This window comes from Martes martes, assembly GCF_963455335.1.
Source record: "Martes martes genome assembly, chromosome: 16".
Lineage (NCBI taxonomy): Eukaryota > Metazoa > Chordata > Mammalia > Carnivora > Mustelidae > Martes > Martes martes.
Genome location: NC_137904.1, coordinates 46,842,161 through 46,862,293, shown reverse-complemented (window position 1 = coordinate 46,862,293; position 20,133 = coordinate 46,842,161). Strand labels below are relative to the sequence as shown.

Sequence of the window (20,133 nt, the reverse complement as noted above, 5' to 3'; positions counted from 1 at the left end):
GGCTAGAAAGACAAAGGAAAACTGAGTGGTGTGCGGGACAATTTTTTGTTGTGTCAGGGTGTCCTATACTTTAAAGGACATTTAGCATCCCTGGCCTGCCATCTGTCAAATGCCAGGGACCCCGGTCTTGTGACAACTACAGACTGGCCTCCTACATTTACAAGACGTCCTCTAGGGGGCGGTAGCGCTCTGGTCGAAAACAAGGAGCTGGCACCAGCTTCCTGCTTTTTAATTTAACTCTGTCTTTTGAGACTGTTTTATATCATAATGTGGAACTCTGCATCTCTTTCCAGACTGGGTGGTGATTGTTGTGTAGACGTACTGTCACTCAGGTCCCTCTGGGTGGCATTCCGCTGTTACAAACAAGGCTACAAGGACTGCAGAGTTGGGGTGTCATTTCACACCTGTGGAAGCCCGTCAGCAGAGGAATTCTTAGAAGTGGCCTGGCTGGCTCACAGGGTTTGGGCATGTGGAATTTTCACAGTTACAGCCAAATCCGCCTTCCACGGAAGTAGACGAATCTACATTCCCCGAGCAGAGCAGGAACGAGCCGGGCCCAGAGCTCTGGGAGTCAGGTTGGGGGTGGGGGTGGAGGGAGACAATTCTGGAAGGTCTTAGTCAGGACCCTTCCTCTCTTGGGGGCAGCCTCCTGAGACCACATCCAGGGTCCCCTCAATGAAGCCTTCGGTGTTCAGAAACTCCCCAACCCCGGGGAGGCCTGGGGTGGGGAGGTGGGGCGGTGGGGGGAGGGTTGGTGAGTAGAGATGTCCTTTCCCAAGCGGTTTGATCCTAGCTATTATGGGTATCTTTTTAACCTTAAAAAAAAAAAAAAAAAAAAAAAAGACAGCTTTGTTGCTTTCTGATTCTTTAAGTATTTCAGAGGGAGAAATTTCTTTCCCCACCAACTTTTTCTTTTTTTCACAACTTTTTGTTTTGAAAACTAAAAACTTCAGACAAATTGCAAGAATGGTACAATGAGCACCCATATACCCTTCATCTTGATTCACGCATTGTTCACATTTTGCTACACTGGCTTTATCTCTCTCTATTTTGCCAAACTGTTTGAGACTAAGTTGCAGCCACTCAACCCTAAACACCTTAGTGTGCATTTCCTAAGAACAAGGATATTTTCCGGCAAAACCACAGTCTGGTTATCACACTCAAGAAATTTAACCTTGATGACGTAAGTTCTACTGTACAGGCCTTATTACATTTTCTCCAGTTGGCCCAATAAAGTTTTCTATAACTCACCCACGCCTCCCTGCCCGCAAGTTCCCATCAAAAATCTGACTTGAGGGGTGCCTGGGTGGCTCAGTGGGTTAAAGCCTCTGCCTTCGGCTCAGGTCATGATCCCAGGGTCCTGGGATCGAGCCCCGCATCGGGCTCTCTGCTCAGCAGGGAGCCTGCTTCCTCCCTTCTCTCTCTGCCTACTTGTGATCTGTCAAATAAATAAATAAAATCTTTAAAAAAAAAAAAATCTGACTTGAGGGAGACCTGGGTGGCTCAGTCGGTTCAGCCGCTGCCTTCTGCTGAGGTCATGATCCCAGGGTCCTGGGATAAGTCCTGTATTGGGCTCCTTGCTCGGCAGGGAGCCTGCTTCTCTCTCCGCCTCTGCCTGCCACTCTGCCTCCTTGTGCACTCCCTCTCTCTCTGACAAATAAATAAATAAATATCTAAAAAAAAAAAAATCTGACTTGGCATTTAGCTCTAGGCCGGGAGTTTGGATTTCTCCTCTGCAGCTCGGTGGGCCTGCTGCTGTGGGGCTGGCCTCCAGGAAGGCAGCTCCAGGTGGGGTCCATGAGAAGAACCTAAGCCCTACTCGAGCCTCACACATGTCTTTCTAGGCCCTGGGGGGGGGGCGAGTGCAAGCTGGGAGTGGGGTTGGGGAGGACACTGTCCTGCCGCTGGGTTTGCTGGGGAAGAATTCAGACTAACAATAAATTATGTTCCGTTTCTGTCCCTCCCTCAGTGCCAGGCAAGGACTTGTCCATCCGTCCCCACAACAGCTCCTGGGGCTGGTACTGTTTTCTCCCCTTTGACGATTGAAAGGCGTTTCTGTGTTTCCATCTGATGAGGAGGCCAGTGATGGCCACAGGGGGCCACATGCTGCCTCTGGAGGACCACTGGGTGCGTGGTCAGTGTGAACCATGGCCAAGTAAGCCAAGACAGTGGCTGTTTCCTCCTCAGGTCTCCAGGCTTGGGCATCTCAAGGCTCCTGCTCCCACCTGCAGCCACCATGAACATCCTTGGGAGAGAGAGCCACCTGCTCCAGCAGTGCCTCATTGCCCACGGATCACCTCTCCTGCCTGCCCAGATGGCTGCTATGATGGGCTTTGGTCACACCAGTGATGCCTCAAGGCATTCCTCTGTGGCAGAAGGCAGGGACTGTGATATGATCATCTCTGGGGTCCTGACGGGGCCACAGAACCATTTGTCGACTCTTGACAGGGCTTTCACAGACCAGAGTTTAGTTAGGAGTTTGTAAGTTAGGCGGGATTATTTGCAGATAAGGAAACTGAGGTGTAGCAACAAATCTCAAAGGCATCCTATCAGAAGAAGAAAACCAGAAATGGAAAGCAAGCCCCTTATTATGCTGTAGAGGGAAACTGAGGCTCAGAGATCACCAGACCTGGTTCCTGACCACTACTTTACAGGGCAGGAAGGGGTGAAGGGAATTATTACTCTCTGTGCCTGTTTTGGAGTCAGAGGTAGGACCAGAACCTGGTTCTCTAAAGGGTCTTTCCAGAACTTTCTGTGATACAGTTCAAGCGGTGGTGTTGGTGTTGGTGTTGGGGTTGGGGGAAATCAATAATAATGATGACAGCAATAATAATAATAATAGTCATTGAGTGTTTGCCACGTGATAGACAAGGGTCCAAACACATTACAGCTACTAACTAATTGAATTCTCAAACAATTCCTGCGAGGTGGGTGCATTATTATCCCCATCAGCTCATTTTATAAAGGGGGAAACTCAGGCTTCAAGGCGGTAAGACATTTGCTAAAGGTCGCTCAGCTCCTGCAGGAAACAGCCAGGTTTCTGCCTTCCAGCGGCTCTGACCTTGAGGCAGACAAGGGCTGTCATCCTATGGGCTGTATTCCTGGAGTTCTTGAAGCCTGAGGCCCGACTAGATAAAACCTTCACAGGCGAGCAGGTCACCGCAGGGAGCAGAGAACCCATGCTGAGCATGGGGTGGGTGGCAGCTCCTCCGGACCCAGGCAATTCTGGGTTTGAATTCTGGCTCTTTCATTTCAGTGACCTTGGTGCGATTGATCTCTTAGGCCTCCATTTTCTCATTGATAAAACGGAGATTGCGTGGGAGAAGTCTTGGTTCCCTTATGCACTAGGAATCACTATGCCCGTGACCCTCTGTAAAATGGGGAGAGTGGCTGTGGGCTGGGAACCGTTCAGGTAAGCCATAACTTTGAGGCTGTGAAAGACCGAAATAGAAACTGGGTTATGGCCTTAACATACAGTTGATAAAATGATTTTGTGTAATTCAGACCTCCACTGGATGGGGGAAAGGGAATGCAAAGGGCACCTTCTGTCCTGCCCTTTCGACCAGCGGCCCCTTCACCGGTTACTGTTTGCACTCTCCCGCCCCCGAAATTGGGCTGCCAAGCCTCTCGGAGCCGGAAAAAGCCAGTTTCAGGGAAAGCTGATGGTTGGTCCCTTAGAATCCACGTGCAAACCTCGCGGGCGCTGAATGGTTGGGCGGCTTAAGCCCGAGAACCTGGTGACGTCAAAGTCACGGTCTGCCTTCTTAAAGGCGCAGGCTCGCACCCCGTGTTCGTTTTTCTGTGTTCGGACAAATAATTAGGACGGCGCAAAAAGTTTTAAAGGCGAGGCAGGTGGCGGGCTTTCAGGTGCGGAGCTTGCGTGGGAGACAGATTTGTCTCCCTGAGAAGCGCGATCAGAGACGTCGGCGCAGGATTTAAGCCCACCTGTCTCCCAGGGAGGCAGCCTGGTGCAGGGTAAAGTACCTGGAAGGTTCGAATTCCAGGCACTTAAACTTCGAGCCTCAGTTTAATCTTCTGTAAAAAGGAACCAAATAATAATATACTTCTAAAAGTTTGGGGGCTTAGAAGTAATGTTGTGAGAGTAACCAACGGAAAAAATGTCAGACCCCTTCTTCCGTACTCAGTCCTCTCACTGTGCGAAGGAGGAACCCGAGGCCCAGAGTGGTGGTGTCACTTGCCCAAGGTCACACGGTGGTGGGACTGAGACTAAGTTGAGTCCGGCTGACCCCGGGCTTCCTGGCTTCCTGGCTCCCGGGCCAACCTTTTCCCTGTCCCAGCCTGGCTGGCCCGAGTCGCAGCTCGTCTAGTCCCAGCTCCCACGGGCGCAGGGGACCCAGCGGTCTGCCAACTGGTTTTGGAGCTGCGCCTCAGTGGATTACCTGTAAAATGGGGATAATGCTAATTCCTGTTTGGTAGGTCGCTATTATGTTGTAAAGCCTCAGCAGGGAGCCTGGCGGGTAAATATTTGTCATCACTATCTGATATGCCCGTGGCCTTGGAAGAACTGATTCAAATCCCTGCCTCCTCGCAGATGAGGACATTGAGGAAGAGGCGGAGAGCGCGTTACCCACGCTGGCCCGGCAAGATAAGGGGAGCGCCGGGACTCCCGGGGCAACGCTCGGCCAGGGCACTGGTGGGATGGGATTTGTGAGAATACACAGTTAACTGCGGTGCTGCCGCCGGTCACGCGCAAAGTGGAGACCCACGACCTTGCTTGGAGCGCTGGCCCGGCCGGGTACCCGCGGCGCAGCTGCAGCGCGGGCAGGGGGGCGCGGCGGGTCCGGGAGCGGCTGCTGGTGGGCGGGGTCGATGGAACTCCGGGCAAGTAGCTGGTCGGCCGATGGAGGGCGGAGCCTCGCGGCGCGGTCCGGGGGGGCGGGGCCGGCTTGGGTGCTTTCAGAGACGGCCTTGGTGCGGGGCAAGCGCGCGCGGACCGCACACCGGCCGCGGAGCCGCCATGGGCCCGCTGGGCCCCGGGCGCCGTGCAGCGCGAGCACTTGCCTGGAGTCAGGTGGGCGGAGCTGGACCGGGGTTGAGGGCCTGGCAGCGGCCGGGGGGTGGCGGAGATGGGCCTCCGGAGGTCCCGGGGAACCTGACCCGGGGTTGGGCTGGGGTCCCGGACTCTCGAGACGTCAGGCAGATCTGGTCGTCTCGTCGGGCGTCCGCTGCGCGCGGGGCCGGGGTTGCTCCGAGGAGCAAGGGGAGATCCTGTCTTCGCACACCTTCTTCCCGCTCTCTTGGCCAAACCTCCGGCCTCTGTCTTGGGGAGAGAGAGCAGAGAGAGATTGCCCTTCCCATCCAGGCCTGAGGGACTGGCCCTTCCGGCCTCGGGAGGGTGCGGGAGGGAGGGCCGGGAACCCAGCCTTCAGTTCCGAGAGCGGACGGTCTTTTCGCGGCCATCAGATTTGTTTACACGTTTCCCCCATCGCTCGGCCCCACCTTCCACTCCCGGTGACGGGGCACAGAAGTGCCCGCCTCGGGAGTAGGGGGCTTAGAGGGATGGCTCAGGCGTTTGATCGATCTTTGGGTTCTCAGGGCCAGACGGGGCGTCTTTCCCAATGAGGGGGCACAGTAATTCCGTGTTACTCACAAGGGGGAATGACAGTGGACCGTTATTGTTTCTTAACCAATGAGTAACTACCCAAGCTTCATTCCTATCTGCTCCCAGAGTGACCTTGTTCAGGTCGTTTCACCTCTCTGAATCTCTGGTTCTCCACTTGTAAAGTAGAGCTGACTAAATTGCTTTAAAAGGTAATTGTGAGGGGGCCTGGGTGGCTAAGTCTGTTAAACTTCTGCCTTCCGCTCAGGTCATGATTCCAGGGTCCTGGAATCCCGCCCCGGTTGGGCTCCCTGATCCTGGTTCTCACTTTCCTCCCCGCTGGTGCTGTCTCTTTCTTTCAAATAAATAAAGTCTTTAAAAATAAAAATAAAAGGTAATTGAGAGAAATGTCTGAGTTCATATTTAGTGAGTGAATTCAGGTAAAGGGCTGGGTCAGATACCAAAGTGCCCCTGCCTCCTGTCTCCCCTTCCCACTGGTTTTTGTTTTGTGAGTGGCGGTTCCAATGGACTTGTTTGTTTTTCAGAATTGAAGCTACAAGATGGCTGACCAGGACCCTGGGGGCATTAGCCCCCTCCAACAAATGGTGGCCTCGGGCACTGGGGCTGTGGTCACTTCCCTTTTCAGTAAGATCTGGGGAGGTGGGGAGGGGGCAGCTGGGGACTGGGGCAGGCCAGAGATTGGAAGGCGACTTGGTCCTGGGGTAGGGGTCAAGGGTGGGGTCCTGAAAGGAGCCTTCAGACCTGCCCTCCTTCTCCAGTGACGCCCCTGGACGTGGTGAAAGTTCGCCTGCAGTCTCAGCGCCCCTCGATGGCCAGCGGTGAGTGCCTAGCCATGGAGCCCAGAAGGGGCCTGGGCAAAACCAAGATCTTCCATAGATGGGGTCCCCGGGACAGATTGGGGGGGGCCCTCCTGACTTAAGGGACTGCCTTGTGTTTTAGAGCTGATGCCTTCCTCCAGACTCTGGAGCGTCCCCTACGCGAAATGTGAGTTCCCCGAACCACAGGGAGCTTGTGAAGGTCCAAGGGATAGAGTGGCCCAATCTCCCCAGGGGACCTGAGTGCCCACAGCCCTGCCACACACTTCCAGGTCCTACTAGCAAGCCTTGTGTCCTGGACAAGAATGTCCACCCGGGCCTCCAAGGGATGGGACTCACCCTCCTCCCTTCGGGGTTCCAGGGCAGTGTCCTCCTAATACCCTCTTCCCTTCCCCAGTGCCCTCCTCTCTCCGATCCACAGGGAAGTGCCTCCTATACTGCAATGGGGTCTTGGAGCCCCTCTACCTGTGCCCGAACGGCGCCCGCTGTGCCACCTGGTTTCAGGACCCCACCCGCTTCACTGGCACCGTGGTGAGGAGCGGCTGGGCCCCCGCCTGGAATCTGGGTGCTCGGGAGGGATTCACATCGGTTGGGTGGGAGACCTAACGAGGAGTGGGTGGTGAAAAGCAAGTAGCAGTAGCCAGGTTGGCTTGGGAAGGGCTCCCTGGCGGAGGTGGTGCCTCTCTGCGGTTTGAAGGGTGAGCAGGAGTCTGTTGGGAGCTAAACGGGTGATTGCACATGTGCTAGCCTGAGGGGCTCTTGCCTCCCAGCAGGACCCAGGGCTGCGGGCGGAGGTGAGGGCATCAGGCTGGGGCCAAGTCCAGGTGGGCGCCATCACAGGGCTCATTCACATTCCTCCTCCCTCCTTGTGGGCTGGTGTCTGTGTGGCCAGGACGCCTTTGTGAAGATCGTGAGACACGAGGGCACCAGGACCCTGTGGAGCGGCCTCCCAGCCACCTTGTGAGTCTCCCAGTCCCGCACATTGCTTTTCTCGGCTCTCCTGCTCTGATCCTTTACTCTCCTGTCATGGTGGCTGGGGCAGGGGTGCCTCGGAGGTTGGGAGCCTTTGGGAGTCCCAGCTAACGTCTGTTCACGCTCCCAGGGTTATGACTGTGCCGGCCACTGCCATCTACTTCACCGCGTATGATCAACTCAAGACCTTCCTTTGTGGTCGAGCCCTGACTTCTGATCTCTACGCCCCCATGGTGGCTGGCGCACTAGCCCGCTGTGAGCACAGCCCGGGGCCCTTGATCTCTCTCTGACCCCCAGCTCTGCCGGAGCCCGGTCCTGGCTTCCAGCTCTAGGGTCTGGCAGCTTAGGGGTGGAGGGATCTCTTGGGCCCCTAGATCCCGGGAGAGGCGGTGGCTATCTGGCAATGTGAGCCGACCCCTCCCTCCTGTTCCCTCGCAGTGGGCACCGTGACTGTGATCAGCCCCTTGGAGCTGGTGCGGACAAAGCTGCAGGCTCAGCATGTGTCCTACCGGGAGCTGGCATCCTGTGTCCGGGCTGCCATGGCCCAGGGCGGCTGGCGTTCGCTGTGGCTAGGCTGGGGCCCCACTGCCCTTCGGGATGTGCCCTTTTCAGGTAGGAGTCGGGTGTGGGGGGTGGGGTAAGGGAGCTTCTGGATGATATACAGGAGGTCTACAGTGCAGTGACTTTGAAGTTGCTTTTCTGCACCTTGAATATCTCTTCTGTGAAATGGGTTCAGTGGGTGGGGTAGTCACCCAGGTTTCCAGGAGAAAATTCTCACGGAGGATCTGTCACAGAAACTGGCCTGCCACAGACAGTCCTCATTCTCCAGAGGAAGGGGTCGTTGCATTGTGTAGGGGTGAAAAATGAGAGGTTTGGGGCCACCCTCCTGCCCTTCCTGATTCTAATGAGTGTTCCACTACATCCCCAAGCCCTGTACTGGTTCAACTATGAGTTGGTGAAGAGCTGGTTGAGTGGGCTCAGACCAAAAGACCAGCCATCCGTGGGCATCAGCTTTGTGGCTGGCGGCATCTCAGGGACGGTGAGTTGATTGGGCTTGGACGAGGCCAGTGCATGTGGCCTTGGGAGGCCCAAGGGTTGTGGGAGGCGCTCCAGGGAGACGGGCTCGGGTAGCTCCCTGTGGAGGAGCAAGCTCGCCCTGCCTAGTGAAGCCCTAGCTAAGGCTCGCCGAGCTCGGCTGGACACGAGGGAGGGGGTCCTGGGACCGGAGACCAGCCCTCTCCCCACCCCACCAGGTGGCGGCCATCCTGACTCTACCCTTCGACGTGGTGAAGACTCAGCGCCAGGTTGCGCTGGGAGCGGTGGAGGCTGTGAGAGGTGAAGGTTCTGGCTGGTGCGGGGCCGCGCGAGTGGGGGGCCCAGGCGGGGTCCTGACCTGGCCGTGCCTCACATTTGCAGTGACGCCCCCACGCGCCGACTCCACGTGGCTGCTGCTGCGGAGGATCCGGGCTGAGTCGGGCACCAGGGGCCTTTTTGCAGGTGAGTGTGTGTGTGTGTATGTGTCGAAGCTCAGGAAGGGTTGGGGCCCCCTGGGGTCCTGACCTGTGACCCTAACCCCCACTCCCATTGCAGGCTTTCTCCCGAGGATCATCAAGGCCGCTCCCTCCTGTGCCATCATGATCAGCACCTACGAGTTTGGCAAAGGCTTCTTCCAGAGGCTCAACAGAGAACAGCCTCTGGGCTCTTAGAAGGAGCCAGGGGACAAGGACCCCATCTCTTCCATGGCTGGGGTTGCCGAAGGAGACTGAGCCAAGTGCCTTGTCCTCAGCACTGAGGGGAGGGGCCTCATTTCCCATCCCCCTCAACTATGAGTCCTAGGGGTAGGGGCTTGCCCCGTGAGGCCTGCCCAGGCCCCTTCCCAAAAACAGCTTTCTTCCTGCTGTTTCTCATTCCCAAGCCCCAAGGATAATCACTTTTCCACCGCCACCATCCCTACCCCAAGTTCAAGACCAAATCTGCTAACTCTCCCCTCCCTCGCCACCGTTTCCCTGTGTGTTTGCTGTAGCGGGGTCTGCTCCTGGGAGCCACCAAACCCTGGGCCTTGTGTAGTCTGCCCCCGTCCCTGTGAATTCCTTGAATCTAAAGACGATGAACTTCTCTCTAGCGCCTGTGACTGCAGTGTGGGGAGGGGCGGGGAGGGGAGGAGGACTTGGTGAGTGGCTTGCACAGAGGAGGCCTGGAAGGGACCTGGAGGTTGGCTCTGACAACCCAGGTGGTATCCATAGAGAGGACACCCTGCCAACTTAGAGCTGGGTCAGGGTGAGGACCCAGAGTTGAGGGGGTGACGGGTAGTGTTAGAGCCACGGAGGAGGTGGCAAGACCTCTCCCCACGGATATCCTCCAAGTGACGACAGAGGGAGGATGCTTCACTGGGGGTGCAACTTCGGGCCAAAGCTGAACCCTCAGGATGAGGAAAGTCTCAGAGAACAGGGCACTGCCAGGGCTGGCCTCTGTCCTGCCCTTGGGCTGTTCAATGTCTTCCCTGCTGGGGGCTAATCAGGTCACTAAGAGTGTCAGGTTGAATGAGGCACCGACACGGACATGTCGTGGTCTTTCCCTGGACAGACAGGACAAAAGCACTCCACTTCCTCAATTGTTCTGACCGGTTTGCTCCCGTGGGGCACACACCCGTGGTGTCTGGTCTAGCGTCACCCCGGTTATGGACCCAGCACGGGCGCTACTGAATTGTGCCACCTTAGGACAGCTCCCAGTCCCAGCCCCCCACAGACAAAGTTGCCCTCAGTCTTCTGGTTTTTATTTGCCGGATCCCCTCGGAGCCCCTGCCCTGGGGCCGAGGACGGAGTGACTCGGGCATACACAGGGTCGGACTGGAGAGGCAGGGGGTGGGGGGTGGGGGTGCTGCTGAGGCTGGGCCATCAGCTCCTGAGGAGGGCAGTGGGGATGAGCGAAGAAGAGTCCGGTAGGAAGCCAGCCAGGTGCCAGGGTCACCAGAAGAATGGTACAAGCTTTCCCCAGGGCACCCTGTGGCCTGTGGCGCCCCTGCGTCCTGGCCCGGGCAGCTTCCCTTTGCAGCTCCTGCTCCCTTGGGCAGAAAGTTAAAACGGGCAAGAAGCAAAGGGTGCCTTTGGCAAGAGACCCATGGCTGGGTGGCCAGAGTTCTCTGGAAAAGTGGCCTGGATTGGGGGACTCTGCCTGTGCCCCTGGCAAGTGGGGCCGGCACTGCCCACGCCGCTCCTCAGCTGGGGCTCAGTGCCGGGCTGCCCTCTGGACTGTCGCTCACCAGGCACTCGTTGGATTTGAAGCTCGCCAGGGACTTGCAGCTGGGGATGGAGGCCAGGGAGCCGCAGAGGCCCAGCATGGAGGGCGTGGGGTCCTTCCCTGAGGAGAGAGGGCGGGTGAGGCCGAGCCAACCGGTCTGCCTGTGTGTGAGCTGGGGAAGGGGGGTGCAGGCGAAGGTGAGGGAAGGGTAGCCCTCAGGTCAGCACCCCCCCAACTCCCCCTGGAGATTTTCCTCATTTCTGGAGCATTTGGCATTTTCGAGTAAACCGGGGTAAGCAGCTGGCCATGCCATGCCCGGTGCTGGGACACTGTATTGTAATCGTCAGTTTATGTCTCTGTCTCCCCCTGAGGTTCATCCTCTCTGTCTGTTTATTAAACACGCGGTGAGCACTTGTTCCGTTCCAAGCACTGGGGATACAGAGAACGGACGAGACACGGTCCCTGCCCTCACGGAGCTCACAGTCTGGTGGGGGAGACAGACACACAGACAATCACAAACACAGTGTGGCGGGGTTCCACGTCCACAGCCTGCCTTGTCTCAGAGAAGATCTAAAGTCATCCAGAACAGTGTGGTGTTGGGAAAGAAAAGGCAGGAGTCCAGGCCCCCGGAAAACTAGGGTAGGGAACCAAGGTGAAGCCAGGGGAGGGCAACACAAAATGCATGCGTTGAAGTCCCGGACATTCGCTTGAAGGGAGCCACTAATTTGGCTCTGAGCTTCCTGGCAGCCAAAGAAAAGGGGGAAACAAGGGTCAGGCAAGCGGTTCACAGAGCACGTGAGATAAGAGCAAATCAGTTAGGCGAAGAATTCCCCGAGAACCTGTGAGCCATGGAGCCCCCACCAATGCTACACTGGGGATTAACCAGCACCCCCGTGTTACTGCTGAGCAGGGCTCCGCAAGATGGAGTGCCGGACCAGGGACCAAGCTCGAACGACTGGAAGAGGCGCTGCCTGGAGTTTGCAGCAGGGTCTGCCCGACACCCCAAAGCAAGCTCTTAAATGCGATGCTAAGCTCCCTGGAAGGGCTCAGTGAAGGAGGGACTTGGCCAGGGTCACCACAGGCCCCAAGGCCTGGCCTCAGCCCTTTTTGGAAGAATGTTGGGTGCTGGATTGGGGGGCTCACCGATGGGGCCCCAGGGCTCCTCGTCCCGTTTGCCCTCTCCCAGGCGCTGGGAGTCCGAGCTCAGGCTGGCTTCAGCTGACAGTGGCTCCGTGCTCATGAAACTGTGTCTGGAGCAGAGCAGAGGGCTGATGTGCAGGCAGAGGCCTGCAGCCCGCCCCCAGCCCCCCTACCAGCCCCACTTCCCCAGTAAGGACCAGCACTGAGGCCCAAGCTGAGCCCCGCTGAGGCTTACCTCCGGTACAGCTTGGGGTTGTTGGTGCCCTCTGCCCCACTGAGCGTTCCCAGGGATGGCCATTGGTTAACCAGGGGCGTGGTGAGGTCTTTGGAACCCTGGGCCAGGGGAACGTGGTCACCGGGGATCAGACCTGTCCTGGGATGGGGAGGAGGGGTCAGGCCTGACTAGGAGAGGGTGCAGAAGTGGGGAAAGGGGGGCTCAACTGGGGGGGGGGATAATTATGAATGAAATCTGGGCAGTGGAAATGGGGACAGAATGTTGCGGACCAGTAGGGCAGTTCCTGGGAGTCAGTGGAGGGTACTGAGGTCAGGAAGGAGATGGGGATCTAGTGCGCTCATGCTCATGATGGGACCTGGAGGGAATGATGGGGTGCTGTGGGACTCAAGTTAGGGTGATGGAGTGGGTTGAAAATAGGGAATCCTGAAAGGTAATGGAGCATCTCTGGGGATCATGCTGGGAGGTCACACGGTGATGAACAGTTTCAGGCAGAAGCTATCAGAAGGATGAGTAACAGTGAAGCCCGGGGTGGGGGTGGGGGACACTGTGGGGATGTTAGTGGTTGCAGATCAGAGGGGTGCTGAACAGAGGGAATGCGATCATGTCCACAGTTTCTGAGTAACAAATGAGGTCTTTCTGAGTAACGTTCTGTAGCCATGCTAGCTGATGGAGGAAGTGGGGAGCCGGTTTTGGGGGGGGTCGGGTCGCTGGATCTTATGTTGAGGGCAATTTAGTTCACCGGGGAGGGGGTCTTGGGGTGGAGGTGAGGGGATCAGTGGTTTGATGCTGGCGGTGGGTGGCGCTGGCTGCTGTTATCAAGAAAGCGGGTGCGATGTGGTCGGGGTGGCCGGGACGCGGCGAGGGTGGGGGGCGGGCGGGGAGGACAGGGGTTGGGCGGCTGCGGCGCTCACAGCTGCTCCTGCAGCTCCAGGATCACGCCTTCCAGCTCCCGCTTCTCGCGCTGGTTCTGCGCCGCCGCCTCCTCCAGCTGCAGCTGCAGCCGCCGGTTCTCCGCCTCCAGGTCCTTCAGTTGCGACTCGCGCAGGCGCACCAGCTCCTCCAGGTAACCCTGCAGGACGCGGGTTCAGCGCCGGCGGCGGGACGCGGGTGTCCCCGCCAACGCCGCCCGCCCGCCCGCCCGCCGGCCCCCTCCCCCGGCTCCCCCGGCGCGCGGCACGCACCTTCTGCGCGTAGACGATGCGGAACTTCTGTTCCATCTTGTGCCATTTGCTGTACCAGCTGTCCTCGTCGGTGACGAGCGGCAGGTACGGGTGCTCGGGCGAGTTGTCCTCGCTCGTACTGCTCTCGGCGCTGTGCCGCTCCTCCTCGTCCGTCAGGTAGTCGTAGCTTGGGGGGAAGGCGCAGTGGGCACGGCCCGCCCTGCCTGCCCCTGCCCGCCCTCCGTCAGCCCCGCACCCACGCGCGGCTCACCTCTGGGTGAACTTTAGGTAGGGTGTGTAATCGATCACCACGGGGGTCTTCCCGTCCAGCACTTCGCCTTTGAGACAGAAGCTGGGGGCAGGAGAACCACAGGGTGGGGGCGGGCATGACGGGATGGGAGTGTGGACATCCTGGGCTCAACTCCCTCCGCCCCCGCCCCCGAGACCCCACCTGAAGTCTATGGCGCTCAGTCCGATCAGCATCCCGGTGAGGACGGTGGCTTCCTCCCGCAGCATGATGGCTCCTGAGTCATAGAAACGTCTGCGGGGGTAGAGGGTTGGGGGGGGGGTGTTGGATATCGAGGGACTGACGGTGCCGCAGCCTCATCCGCCCAGGCAGGCCCCAGCCCTCAGGACTTCTGTTGGCTCACTACAAACCTTTCCTAGAGGAAGGAGGTATGTCTGTCCTGCTCACCCTTCAATGTGGATCTTGGCTCTCCCTCAGAGTGGCGCCCACTGTGTCTCCTGTGTACTAGAAGGTGTGTTCCCCGAGAATACTCTCCTCCATCCTCTGAACTACCCCTTTCCCACCAATTATGGGATCATTAAGATTCATACAGTCAGGAAACAAGTTCTCATCGTTAGTGCTGGACATACAGAAGATGCTCAAAAACATGTTGATGTGAACTCTGAAATGTGAGGTCAGACTAGAGATAGAACGGAGTAAAACCATCAGGTTGTATGTGACCACTGGGTTGCGGGGCGGGGTGGGGAGACACATACTGCCGACTGTACTCAGTTGCAAACACCCATCCTGCCTGTGACCCCTGCCCCTGAGACCCAATCTCTCTGCAAACCCACAGTGCAGGGACTCGGGCTCTGCACACCAGGACTTTAGTCCACGGGTGGCAAGTACAGACTGCTGCCACTGTTTGGGAAGTAGGTAGGGCTCTGTGTCACAGGTCATGGAACGAGGCCAACAGATAAAATGATGCGTAGTTGAGGCTTGTTTAGAGGCATGTCGAGGTTAGAGCTGTGCATGAGATCAGTACTGTGGAGTGATAGAGAAGAATGAATGTGACTTGGAAGAAATGGTGGTGATGCTAAAGACTGTCTGGGACTACAAGCTCCTCAGCCAGAGGATAGTCTGGGAGAGGGAAGCTAGCGGGGCATGCTGGGAGTTGTAGTTCAGGGACTGAAGTTTGCTCCAGAAACTTAAGGATCAAGTATGTTTAGGCTGCGAGCATGCACACTGGGACCTGTGGTCTGAGCTGTTGGAGAGGGTCTGACCTGGTGGTCCGGGTGTCCCGCAGAGCTGTGGTGATATATTCTGACATTCGTTTCTCCATCAGTGCCACTCGGATCCATGCCCGGCCCTGGAAAGCACATTCAACTTTACTTGTTGCCCTGAAGGGACCCAGGAGTGCACCATTGGGTCTAGACCTCCGTGGCTCTTCCACCCGGTGACCGTAGGCAGAGTTGAGGAACAAGGAGCGGGCAATTCCCACCTGTATCCCCTGCAAGCAACAGCTGGCCCGGCCCCGCCCATCAAGGCCCCTCACCTTGGCTCGGGCTGTGCTGATGTTCTCCATGTTCTCGATGCTGCTTACACAATTGTTGGGCACTTTGCTGCAGGCCAGCCGGATATAGTCCCAGAAGCCCCGCTGCCCGTCTGAGCTGAACCAGCTCACCGGACCTGCTGGGGCACAGGCTGAGCCAGGGCAGGGAGGGGGCTCAGCAAAACCAGGGAGTTTGTAGAGGGTCCGTGTAATGGGGTACACACATGCATAAGTATAAACAGCCCCACCTGCACAAAGCTCCTATCCCAAACACGTGCGCCCACATACCTGTACACAGAAGTAACGCTAGCATGTACCAGCACACCCACTGATGGGGCTTGTGTGCACCCACCTATGTGGCCAGAAGACCCCCTCCCCTCTTCCCAGCTGTGTGCATGGCCCAGCCAGAACTGGGGCCAGGATCAATGATGGGGTTCAGAAAGCCACGAGAAAGATCAGAGTGGGTGGCTGGAAGCTAAAGCCTGGGAGATGGGAGGGCTGGACAACGGGAGACAGGGAGCTGGGCCCACCTTTGAAACGGTGGCTGAGGATCTGCTCTAAGATGGCTGCGAAATTCACAAACTCCTCGGATGAGTCATCGATGGGCTCCGCTGTGTATTTCTCCAGCAGCGTTTTCACAGAGAACCTGGCAGGAGGTCGGGAAAGGGGACAACGGCGTGTCCAGTGAGAAGACAGAGTAATGGATTTTTAGAGGAGGGGTGTTAGGCAAAGAGAAAAGGGCAGAGGAGAGGTCATGAAGAGGGAGGTCATGTGGGGAGGCACAGGAAAGGGAAGTGAGAGGCAGGGGAGGTACACAGTGACCACAGAGGTGCTATGACATGGGAGTGATAGAGTGGCAGGCGGGAGACTGATGGACAAACAGGTGACAGGAGAGCTGACAGCCAGAGAAAGGAAAGCTTCAGGACAGTAGGTAGGCAGAGGAGGCCCTTGGAGTCAGGGGACTGTCCCAGAGCCCCTTCCTTCCTGCCCTTGCTTTGGAGTTGCGTCTTTGATGGGTGTGTGTTGGGGGTCAGCTGGGAGTTAGAAAGTGGGCTTGTACCCCTGCCCGGAGCTATCTTCTGCTATTGCTGCAACAAATTTCCGTCCCTCCTCCGGGGGTGGGGGTCACTTGGGCCAGGGCATGTGAGTTGAAGCTGAGCACAGGGAGCGTGGGCCTGCAGGGGTGGCCAGGTGGGCTCTTAGCACACGGATGCCCCCCTTCCCCCTTCTCCTTCCCAGCTTGGTCGCCTACACACCAGCTGCCCAGAACCAGGCGGTGCAGAGCTGGGCTGGGGCGGGGTGTGTGTGTGTGTGTGTGTGTGTGTGTGTGTGCAGGGTGTAGGTCTGACACACACACTGGGTGGGAGGGGGCATTGGCAGCAAATCTCTGGAAGGGGTTTTAGGGGCCCAGACACCTGGCTTCTCAGAGAGGAGGGGAACAAAGGAAGGCAATGGAGACCAGCACCCCTTATCCCGCTCTGCAGTCCTGTTTGGAGCCTCAGCTACCTCTGCAGTCCCTCCCTCTGCGATCTCCACCTGCCATCCCTGCAGTGGGTGGGGCTGGAATGAGGACGCGGCTCCCAGCCTCCCATTATTGCCCTATTGTGGGCGGCAGAGCTGGAGTGGGGTACCCAGGGATACGGGGGCTGCTTGGAACTGCCCTTTCCCCCGGAAGCTTATCAAGCCTTGTAATGTGCCAAGCACAGCATGTGCTCCTCATCCAGCCTTACAACGGCTCTGGGGTAGGTCCTCTTAGCATCCTCCCCATGTTACAGATAAGGTGACTGAGGGTTCAAGAGGTTGACTGATCTGTTCAGTCACAGGGCTTGCGAGGAGTCGAGTATGGATGTCTGACCCCAAAGCCCTTGCTCCTTCCGCTACATCCTGGGGCCTCCTGCTGGCTGTCACAATCACCGAGGTCTGGGAGAAGCCCCCTGCCTCCTCTGCCTTCCAATGTGCAGGCTCCAGCCCTTAGCACTGGCCTCTGAGGCTCTCAGGCCAATGGCAGACTTGAGGCAATGGGCCTCCCTCCCTTCTCTTTGGGCTTAGAGCTGGTCCGGCCTGAAATCAGAGCCAGATCAAGTGTGGGGTTGTAGTAGGGGGGAGGCGGACTGCTGGGCTCAGATCCTCTTCCCTTGTGATACCCTTGCGGCCTTGGACAAGTCATTTAACCTCTCCGAGACCCAAACAGGAATAATAGTACCTGCCCCAGACTCCAGGAAGGACTGGGAGAAGGATCGTGTGTATAGCCCATTGGGCAGGGGTATCGAGGAGCAGGGCCATTAATGGGAAGGTTGGCCCCGCCAGAAGGAGGCTGTGTTTGGGACATTAGCTGGGCCTCATTGTGTAGCACACACCACCCCGCTATTGTGGTATTTTCTGGTCATCTGGGTCAGCCCTCAGTGGGGGCCTGGGGCTGGTTTCAGCACGGCGGCCATCTGCCATCCCTCATCAGGGGTGCTGTAGAACTGGCCATCGCCCCCAGGAGCCCCATGGTGTGTTCTCTGTTAGGAGGTGCAGCGGCTGCTGCAGGTTACCATGGAGACAGGGAGGCCAGGGCCCAGGGGAGCCCTTGGCCTGCTAAAGGGAACTGTTCTGGGAGCTGGAGACGAACCACATGATGGCGAAGAGGTGGCAGAGGCCCAAGGGGTTTCTGAGCCTTTACCATGCCCCCAATCACCTTCTAAACTATCCCTCCCACCCCAGCTCTAAGCCCACTTCCAATCCACCAGAACCTCTGGTGCTCTGGGGTATGCCAAAGGGAGATCCCCACTTCCCCAACACTGGGGAAGGCAGGCAAGAGAAAGAAGTATCTTCTTCTCAGGGACAGGAAGGACATCATCAGGGCCAGGCTACTTCCATATGCCAGGCACTGGGCTAGGCTCCTACCGGAATTATGCCGTTACTATTCCTTGGCACGGCTGTTATTTCTACTGTGGGGAAGATGAGGCACCCAAGGCCCAGAGTGGTTAGGAAACTTCCCCATGGTTGCACAGCTAATAATGGATGAAGTAAGAGCTTGACCTTAGGATCCTCTGGCCCCAAAGGCAGAAAGCTTTGTTTTATGCCACACTGGCAGGGTTTGAGGGGTGAGGATGGTAGCGTTGGCCTGTACTTTGGCCTGGGTGAGCCATTGCTGCACTCATCCCTTCTATAACATTCCAGGCATTTTTGTAGAGGTCGGATGTGCATAGCACCGTTTTAGGGACTAGGATATAATGGTGTGAGACAGAGGCAGGATGGCTGGGCATGTGCTCAGGAACCTGGGAAGGAGCTATGGGAGGCAGGGGCCAGGGCATCAGGTGAGCGCTGATTCCTGGGGGAAGGAGCAGGGCCCAGGCCTGTGTGTAGGCAGGTGGGGTGGCAAAGCAAGACAGCTGAGCCCTGCACTTGGAGTACCCTGCCCTCAGAGGTGGCATGTCAGGGGGTGGAGAGGTTGCAGATGGAGAAGGCAGCTGGTGGGGGGATGGGGGTGGGGGGAGTGGTCCTAGAGGGAGAGAGGAGGGCAGGTGAAGCTGAGGGACAGGGGCTGAGTGGCCACTGGTGCCTAAGGGCAGGGCAGTGAGGGTGAGTCACTGCAGGGCTGAGGTGTGAAGGTTCACTTCCTGGGCCCCCAAAAAAGCAGATGAATCTTTCCCAACACTGCGACAGCCCCACCCTCAGGGACCAATGGCCCTGCCCTCCTAGTCTCCTCCCTTGAACCCAGGAGACCCAGGCTTCTGCAGTCAGACCCTCAGTCCTTCCCATGGTAGACCCCTCACTGGGTGGATTCCGGGGGGGGGGGCTTTGCCCACATGCCCAGTTGACCCTGCCACAGGCTGCAGCTGCCCAGAGATGGAGGAGGGCACGGATCTCTGCTCCCGGATTGGAGTATGGGAAAATCTCTCAGGAAGCCCCACCCCAGGGAGGCCAGTCTGACAGGGATGGGAGTCAGGGTACCCTTGGAGGGCGAGGGCGCTCACGCTGCTACTCCTCAGTGCTTCCCTGCCCACCCCGCCCCCGCCCCCAACAAGGGAGCCAGCCATCCCACCCCTCCCCCTCACACACAATGTCACTTCCTGGTTTTCACAGGAAGCTGCAGTGCCAATTAAACACCCCTCACCCCCCAGGCCGCAGGCTGGGCATAGGCCTGACTTGGCCTAGAAGGGTAGGGACCAGACCTCCAAAGCCCCTTCTGGTCTGGGCCTGAGGGGCAGTGGACGCGCTTATCTTAACTCTGTGCTTCTTCCCTATTATCCGCGGCTGCCGTGCGTCCTCCCGCTGGCAGGCTCGGTCCGTATCTCCGCAGCCCGCCCCGACGCCTCTCCCTGACCACCCCCCGCCAGCGGCGCCCACCTGCACACGGTGATCAGGTTCCTACGTTCCACGGCCACATTGCGGGAAGACGCTTTCTTGGAGGACAGCCCCAGAGCCATGGTGGTCTGGACAAAGCTCGCTTCCATCCAGATGTGCGGCCACTGCTGCCGCCACCAGCTGCCCCCCCCACCCCGCCTGGCGCCCCGGCCCCCTCCCCCGCCGGATCACAGCTGGGCCCTCTGCCCGCCGGGGCCCCTCGATCCCTGCACGGCCATCCCCCTGCCGCTGCTCCCGCTGCCCGGCCCCCTGGCACCCTCCCCCGGCGGCGATTCCAGAGCAAAACAAGGCCGGGGAGGGAGCTCTCCGAGGTGCTGAGCCGGGGCCTTCACCCCCTCCCTTAACTGCCCGCCCCCCTCGGCCGGTGACGTCAGGGCCCTCGGGCCCCGCCCCTGGCAGACCGGGCACCAATCCGCAGAGGATGCAGAATTTGGGGGTGGGGGCTGGGGCCCGAGGGAGGGCGGAGGGGTCCCCGGAAGAGGCTGCGATTGGAAGGAGAAAGAGGGGGCATCTGGCCTGTTCTCCACTCCCACACTTAGGGCGGGGGACCCCTCGCCTCGCGTCTCTGAGTTCCGACGTCGAAACTCTCTTGTTTCTGACCTGTGATCGGTGGTGTCTCAGTTTTCCTCCTGCGGCCGGAGAAAGGAGTTCCTCACCTTCATCCCAGCCCTGCCTCTCCAACTGTTCTGTATGTGTATCTCAGCGAGGCCGGGGCCAGGTCTATGTCCAGAGAGCGCCGGTGGCTCCTATGCGCTAACATAGGAGGCCGTAGTCAGAGAGACTGCATATCTGGTGTTTGACTTGTCAGCACCAACGGATGGATTCAACTGCTCCTGGGGTGGGGGATGGGAATCCAGAACAA

At 58.2% G+C, this 20,133-nt stretch overlaps 2 protein-coding genes across 4 annotated transcripts; one reads left to right on the top strand and one right to left on the bottom strand.

The window, feature by feature from the left end:
* Positions 1-4,870: 4,870 nt before the first annotated feature.
* SLC25A39 (solute carrier family 25 member 39) lies at positions 4,871-9,489 on the top strand. 2 transcript variants are annotated; one of them, XM_080826769.1, is made up of 12 exons: positions 4,871-5,032; positions 6,106-6,205; positions 6,340-6,399; positions 6,521-6,565; positions 6,818-6,927; positions 7,289-7,356; positions 7,499-7,623; positions 7,807-7,980; positions 8,298-8,407; positions 8,622-8,703; positions 8,785-8,865; positions 8,959-9,489. In XM_080826769.1, the coding sequence occupies exons 2-12, from the start codon at positions 6,121-6,123 to the stop codon at positions 9,072-9,074; spliced, it is 1,056 nt and encodes a 351-aa protein (XP_080682895.1). In that variant the 5' UTR covers positions 4,871-5,032; positions 6,106-6,120; the 3' UTR covers positions 9,075-9,489. The 2 variants fall into 2 exon arrangements, with proteins under 2 accessions (XP_080682895.1, XP_080682894.1); XM_080826768.1 differs by having other exon boundaries at positions 4,895-5,032; positions 6,794-6,927.
* A 632-nt stretch (positions 9,490-10,121) lies between these two features.
* RUNDC3A (RUN domain containing 3A) lies at positions 10,122-19,360 on the bottom strand (the record flags this gene model as incomplete). 2 transcript variants are annotated; one of them, XM_080827114.1, is made up of 11 exons in its annotated part: positions 10,122-10,725; positions 11,749-11,855; positions 11,981-12,118; positions 12,892-13,049; positions 13,162-13,327; positions 13,412-13,492; positions 13,592-13,681; positions 14,650-14,735; positions 14,922-15,070; positions 15,449-15,564; positions 19,254-19,360. In XM_080827114.1, the coding sequence occupies 11 exons, from the start codon at positions 19,358-19,360 to the stop codon at positions 10,583-10,585; spliced, it is 1,341 nt and encodes a 446-aa protein (XP_080683240.1). In that variant the 3' UTR covers positions 10,122-10,582. The 2 variants fall into 2 exon arrangements, with proteins under 2 accessions (XP_080683240.1, XP_080683241.1); XM_080827115.1 differs by having other exon boundaries at positions 14,922-15,055.
* Between the last annotated feature and the right edge of the window lie 773 nt (positions 19,361-20,133).